The sequence below is a fragment of the Apis dorsata genome, unplaced genomic scaffold (assembly GCF_000469605.1).
Source record: "Apis dorsata unplaced genomic scaffold, Apis dorsata 1.3 scaffold_142, whole genome shotgun sequence".
Taxonomy (NCBI): domain Eukaryota; kingdom Metazoa; phylum Arthropoda; class Insecta; order Hymenoptera; family Apidae; genus Apis; species Apis dorsata.
Window position 1 is genome coordinate 558,955 of NW_006263433.1, and position 7,382 is coordinate 566,336.

The 7,382-nt window shown below is 31.6% G+C and overlaps 1 protein-coding gene across 16 annotated transcripts in view; it reads right to left on the minus strand.

Annotated features, from left to right (window-relative positions):
* Positions 1-1,490: 1,490 nt before the first annotated feature.
* LOC102672194 (endophilin-A) overlaps positions 1,491-7,382 on the minus strand; it is an 18,991-nt gene continuing 13,099 nt past the window's right edge. For 3 of the 16 annotated variants that reach the window (XM_006613319.2, XM_031509354.1, XM_006613318.2), the window contains exons 3-14: positions 6,746-6,814; positions 6,306-6,522; positions 5,816-5,949; positions 5,590-5,656; positions 4,791-4,853; positions 4,052-4,152; positions 3,868-3,971; positions 3,573-3,691; positions 2,721-2,813; positions 2,614-2,622; positions 1,969-2,084; positions 1,491-1,787 (exon numbers count right to left, since the gene is read on the minus strand). In XM_006613319.2, coding sequence (XP_006613382.1) covers positions 1,668-1,787; positions 1,969-2,084; positions 2,614-2,622; positions 2,721-2,813; positions 3,573-3,691; positions 3,868-3,971; positions 4,052-4,152; positions 4,791-4,853; positions 5,590-5,656; positions 5,816-5,949; positions 6,306-6,522; positions 6,746-6,814 — 1,212 coding nt within the window. In that variant the 3' untranslated portion in view covers positions 1,491-1,667. The remainder of the gene's footprint in view (positions 1,788-1,968; positions 2,085-2,613; positions 2,623-2,720; positions 2,814-3,572; positions 3,692-3,867; positions 3,972-4,051; positions 4,153-4,790; positions 4,854-5,589; positions 5,657-5,815; positions 5,950-6,305; positions 6,523-6,745; positions 6,815-7,382) is intronic. The other 13 variants (XM_031509356.1, XM_031509357.1, XM_031509360.1 and 10 more) reach the window with 13 other exon arrangements.

Genomic DNA, 7,382 nt, shown 5'->3' on the forward strand with positions numbered 1-7,382 from the left:
AGGAAAATAAAGGATTAATCATTTCTAAATTAATTGTTAATTGACATAAATATTACGTTTGTTACGTCATATTCGTTTATCAACTCGAAATAGTCACAATGGAAAACACTAATGGGGATCATCTCTAATTAATTCGTCTTGTTAATCGACGACTTCGTGGAAGAGGTTCGCCGCCATTTTGAAGATCACTTAAACTAAATCCTAAATTTCTATTCGGTCTTTTTCTAAATGATCAAAAAGAACGACAAACGATACGAGATAAACGTCGAAAAAACGACAAGGGAATGGAAACGAATTACTATACAACGTACGAATACGTTTAATAATACGACTTATATGGTTTCTTTTTCGCTGCGCCGTGCGGACCAACGCAAAACGGGTAATATGATTTCAATGAATAATCTCTTTCTCTCTCTCTCTCTCTCTCTCTCTCTCCCTCTCACGCGCTCTATCTCTTTCTCTCTCTCTCTTTCTCTCCGTATCAATAACAGTGCGCTTGAAAACATGAGGAATAATTAACGAAAATTTTAAAAACAAACGTGTAAAACATGAAAAAATGAAAATAAAGGATTAATGTAAAAAAAAAAAAAAGAAAAAAAAGTTGTTTCGAACGTTTTGGAATTCTTAAAACGAGAAACGAAAAACTTAAAAACTTGATTCCGAGTAGATTCGATCATCATCACCTATAAAAAATGACACAACTTGTTACGTACTACTGAATAAGTATGATTACTGAAATAGATCGTTTCAATAAATGGGAAACACTTGAGGTTAAAGAGTAATTCGAACGTCCTTCAAAAATTTCAATGCAGTCTTGGCGCTCTGACGTCTTTGTGCAATCAAACATTGGTGTGGAAACTAATGGACAATGTTTCAAACATGACACATGACGAGACGATAATAGAAAATGAGAAAAGAGCCGCCCTTGACAGTGGACTGCCATCGTAGGTACTTTTACGACGTATAATATGTGTGTACATGTATAATATCTCTCGTGTGTACGTGTATACGTGTATTCATACTTAATCGCAATAGTGTAAGTCGTGTGTAATATTTAAGATGTTGATATATTCGTAGGACACTTTCAAAAAAATCTAAAGACCGAAAAACGAACGAAAAGTTCATAATATAAAAATGTCGATTCGTTTATTTGTCGATTTATTTGTCAAGTCGTAATTAATTTATGCGTTGCATTGGATGAAACGAGCTCTCTCTATCTCTGTCTCTATCTTTATCTTCTAACGCAAATAAATAAATCTCAACCGACATTTTTGCATATCAACTTTCTCGTTTGCTCTCTGGCCTTTAGAATCTGAAAGTGTTTCGCGAATATTTGAACACCCTATATATATATATAATATATGCATCTGCGCGCGCGAAGGTCCTTACGTCGATAAAAGACACTATAACATTATATATGTACATTAACATGCGTATAGAGCTATCCTCGGGGACAAGAGGAAAAAGAAAAATAAAATAAAACAAGTAAATAGAGTAAAACATGAAGATCCATCCGTTTCGAACAAGCGGGAACCATAACGTAAGTAATTTCAATAGAGAGTAGTCTTGAAAGAGATTTTTAGGCTATTCGGAGCATAAGATAATTCTCATGGTAAACGCTGGTGAACGAATGCAGGGTCTTTGGTTACGAGACGCATTGCGTCTCCTTAAGGTAATGGCACTACGACTTGCACATAAGTTACTGGGAAATAACCCGTACGACCGTTCAAGGTACCCTCGAACCAATTTTCGTCGATTTTCCTGGTCAGAGTGATCGTATCGTTCTCCTGGAAGCAAATATATGATTACATTAGTTTTTTATCATTCAAAATGATAATTATAAGATATATTTATATATGTGTTAATAATGGCTACGGTTTCTCATCAAGTCTTAACAACATTTCAATTGAAGTGTTTTTACATTTTGTAGAAACGATAGACAAAATTTGAAAGGAATTATATATTTACTTTGAAGCCGAGTTCTCCAGGATTTTCTGCTTCGAAATCGTACAAAGCTGTGCAACATGGTTGTCTTGTCATCGGAGTCCTGGCTGGCGATTTGCTTGGAGATGGTAAGGGAGAAGCTGTAAAATATTAGAATTATAATTATCTTACAATTATAATAAAAATACAACAGATGAAACAAGACATGAGGCTTGCTGCAATAGCTTAAATTAAAACACTACGTATTTAAACATCTGCTCGATTATTTGAATCTTCAACAAAATGATATATGTAATGCAAAATTAAATGTAATATTTGACGCTTAAATTAAACAGCTGCTGCTCACTAAAATCTAAATAAAATTACAATGTTACAATTACAGCGAATCACATTAATATTTGAATATATAGATAACATATATCTGAATAAATTAATAAATTAATAAATTAATAAACATCGTGTATTATTAAAAAATAAAGTAAATAATAACACGATCGTGATATTCAAATTTTATCGTGAATCACTTCGCTAATTATAATATTTTTGTATAAAATATATAAGATAGCACACATAAAAAGAAAATACGATCAAAGCATGCGAATAGATGATCGTTTTAAATAGCTAAATTAGAATACATCAATAATATACAAAAGGCAAAACAGTAATTACTTTCTTGCCCTGTTTGCGGTGCACGAAAAGCGATAGAATCGAAATTGAATAATTAATTGATCGATCGAATCCTACGGTAGGAAAAACCAACCCCATGCAAAATTTACCATTGGCAGATTGTGGCGGGTTTCCGGCTGGAAATAGCTCGAGCTGCGAGCGCTTCCCCTCCACATGAATTGGAGACCCGGCTCGACTTGCCCCTACATCGTGTCAGAAGGACAGACATTCAAGTATACGAAAGTATACACACACAACAATCGAGTAACGTGTATGAAAGTGTTAGAGATGAACTTAATAAAACAGTTCGTAAATCAATATGTACACAATTCACAAGTGTACATACAATTGTTTTTAAAATTATTGAAAATACAAAAAAGTTATTCGTTGTAAAAGTTATTAATTTGAAAGTTATTTAATTTGAAAAAGAAATAAAATAAAATATATTTAAAGAGTTAAGTAGATAATACGTATAGAGATTTTATTTTAAATTGAATAACTTTTTTACATTTCAAACAAAAAAAAAATAAAAACAAAGATTAAAACTATTATTAAACATCAAACTTAATGTTATTATATATAAGATTACTAACATGTGTAATTAGTTTGGTCTACTTAATTTTATTTTGATCAACTTTCATAATGAAGTCAAAATATGATTTTATCAACTTTTATACTTTACTGTCATCTTCATTATATGAAACATTGTTCCTAATTACATTAATGTATGTGTATATATCTTTTTAAGTGCATAAGATTAAATAAAGTTAATGTCCATCTGACAACTAGAAAAATGGCAGGGGAAATTCAATCAGGAAAGAGTAACGACAACGTATACGGCAATAGTGTATAGTTGCAGAACATGTAGAGAGATGTTGCATGACAGAGGGAACAAGAAACAGACAGCCAATCCACCCGCAAGTATCATTATTTTGTATATGTATGTGTGAAATGTGTTTTACCATGGAGGGAGAAGTTCCCACCGTTCATAGCATCCGATGTAGGTAATCCATCGACGTGCAAATCGGCCAATGTTTTCGGTACAAATTCCAGTTTTGGTTTATTCGCCGCTTCGTCTTTTCTATAATTAAAAATAAAATAATTATTGTTACTTTATAGAATTATTATGAATAATAAATGAAAGATAATTTCATAGTAATTTCTTAATCTAAAAATTGAAAAAAAAAGAATTCATATAATATCATAGTTAATTTAGATTACATAAATTTAACAATTCATTAGTTAATTGACACATACTTCTCTAAAAGTGTCTCTGTTAATGTTCTCAGAATTTCAGTACATTGTTGATGATACTCCAGAAGAGCTTCACTGAATGTTGCCAACTGTGCCACTTGTTCTACCTAAAAATAAAATAATTCAAGTTTACATTCATTTCGTTTCAATGAAAAATAATATTGTTGTCAATTTATTTTTCACTTACGTCATTTTCCAAAAGATTGAACATGCCCAATTGTGCTAGGTGGAGACTCTCAGCGAATTTTTCCTCAGCTTGACGAATCTCGTCGTCTGAAACGTGAGAACCTGCTCGCAAAATTTGCGCCGGTGAAAATATTAAAAATTGCACTACTGGGTTGCTTCAATGCCTAAATTCGATACATAATAAAATAGCACAAACAAAAAAGAATAAATACTAGCAAAATTAAACCGTGTGAATCTAAATTTCAATTGTACAAGTTCCTTCCTTCTCTAAACGCAAGCATGTACAAATATTAAATTTTCATATAAATTATATTGAATACAATGCATTCAACATTCGCAATACCTTTGATGCACTTATGAACATAATTATACTTCTTACAAACTACACTTAATATATTTATTATTAGTATTTTCATAATCTGAATTATTTAATCTAATTATGTATTACTACAATACTAAAATTACATGTATCTATTTAAAAAGAAATATATAAACATCAAAATCTAAAAAAAAAGAAATTATTCTAAGAGAAGAATTTATTCTAAAAAAAAATCATAATTCAACATTTTTACTATTATTTACTATTATACTACATTTACTGAGATACTATTAATGAGAATTTAAAATATATATTTTTTAAAAATTTAAAAATTGAAATGTCGATAAATTTAATTATGACTATTACTATAAAGCAACTAACGGAAAATTTATTAATTATTGCACGTGAAAAAATCACGCACCAGTATACGGTGATGAACTTTTCGCTGGACTTCCAAAATGAGGACTGCTAGATCTTTTTCCGGCTAATGATTAATAAGAATATGCAAATAAATGAATGAAAAACGAAATGTTTTTCTTTGCTTTTTATACAAAACAAAAAATGAAAATCCTAATAATCAATATTTTACATTCAAAATTATCTATAATGAATAAAATTATAATCTAAGTATAATATCAAGAATATTTTATCTCTTCTGTAAAAATTTATACGTAACAAAAACATTGTTCAATATCTAATTACTTAATTTAAAAAAAAATTGAAAAGATTAAGTTTAATATTCTTCGAATCGTATCCAATATGATAAAAATCCTAACCTATAATCTAACGAAATATCTCGCCTGATAAAATAAAAAATTATCATTACGATGATATCCATCAACTATATATAATCAATAATATAATTAATCTATGATAACGTGCACATGCAGCAGAACATGCGAATGGAATGCCTGTAAAATAAAAGAGACCCGTAAATATTAAGAATTACAAACAAAGGAAGAACGCGTGTAATATCATTGGATGGAACAACAATTTCTTTCTTTTTACGCGATACCTTTCTCTAATTTGACGATTTATCTTCGTAATACGGAAAGACACGAATATATATATATATACGTATATGTTTATAATTGCAAACGGGCACGCGTCGAGTTTTCGTGTTCGTTGCAAGGACGCAACGTATACGGCCCCAACGTGTTGTGCTTAAATAAATCAATAAATGTCGCGGAGAGATAAAGTCAACTCGCGGCCAAGTATACCTTTCGCTTGACGTCTTCTCTTGCAATCGAAGTCCAGCCTTCGTCCCTGAAGTTTTTTCCGGTGATGCTGAAAACAAAAGGTTATATATCAGTCCCATTCACGAATATTCTCTCCCTTTCCTTCCTTCTGATCTCGTCGTATTCTTGTCGCGTTAAACTGGGACAGCGCTACTCGACGGAGCAGAAGAAAGAGAACTTTTTTTTTAATAAACCACCACCAGCCTACCATCACTTCTTTCAGATCTTTAGTCTGCAAATGGTGCAGAGGCTCAAGGAAGTTTTGTTTAATGTTGTCGTCCAACGAATATTTCACGTCTGCCATCTGCTTCATCGCCTCGCCCATTTCAATGAGAGCCTGAGCTGTAAACAGGAATTAGAAAAGATAAATGAGCCGAATCTTTGTCAGCGTTCAGATACATACTTATGCGTCTACTTTGCAGGTTGCTTTGCAAGAAGTTGCAACTTGTACGGTCAACGTAAATCTTCTAAAGTTAGAGCAAAGGTAAAGAGGTATTATTGATAACGAAAAATCTTCAAATTATTTATATCGAATAGATTAAACTGCTTGTATCTTTGAACTAGAAGATAGGATATTTTTTTTTTTATATATACCTGAGAATCATTCAAAATAATTTGACGTTACTTTTTATTTTTCAAAAAAAACCGTGGCTCGAAGCATCTGAATATAATGCCAGATGAATTTTAAACGAACGTACCAAAAATACTATCCTCCCCTAATTTCTTTCCATAAGTAAGCATACAATCGCCGAGAACACCTTCTGGCTGGGGATAAGTCGAGGCCTTCGCTTGACCGCTGAGCTTGCTGATGCCCTTGACCGCGGCCATCTTCGCTCTTGCTGTGGGATTTGGCTGAAGGAACTCTTTCGTTTTCATTTGTAACTCCTCCACCAGCTCGTACGTGACGTCCGTTTTCTACGATTAAAGTTTTACCACCCTGTACATTAGCTAGTTCCATCCAGATAATACAATTTTTATCTTTATTTCTTCAGCCTCCTCATTCGTAAGTTTCGTAAGTAATAAAGGATTCAAGCAAGAAACGAAATTTCATGAAACGATCGGAAAATCGATTCAAGGTTAAATGAATGAAACAGGAACACTTCGTGGAAACCTTAAAAGTGTAGAAACACATACTCACCCTCTCCATATCCATAAAGTCGACGTCGAGCTTGGTTCCTTCCGCTCCGCCCATCTTCTCAGTCATATACTGAAAAAAAAATAAAAATTGATCAAATGATAAAAATCCACGAGAGAAATAGATGATAGCAAAATTTTAGAAAAAGTACTTTGCTCCTCGATTTTTTCTTTTTTCTTTTTTTGTGTTATTCTTTGTGAATTAAATTCCATATATTTTCGCTGTCTTTAATCAAAGTCGTTTTTCGAGGGATTAAAAATTAAATGTACTCTATAATGATAAATTGATACACAAGAGTGTTCCATTTTGAAACTTTCAACGTATAATCATCTTCTAAACTACTCGTTACTTCGAAAGATGAAATAAGTAGAATTTATTTTGCATAAATTGCATAAATTGAAAGTTGTACGTTATATGGAACACGATTTCCTGAATAATAAATTCCTGAAATTATAATAACGATATTTTAAATCCGTTCAATTCGATCAATCGTTTTCCACGTATAATATAATTTTCGTTTCAATTTTCTCCTTAGATATTCATTCATAAGAATGAACAATCTCTTTTTTTTATAGGATCCAATTTGTGAAACCACTCTTCTTTGTGTGAATTTTATCCAATTTAAAAAAAAAAAAAAAAA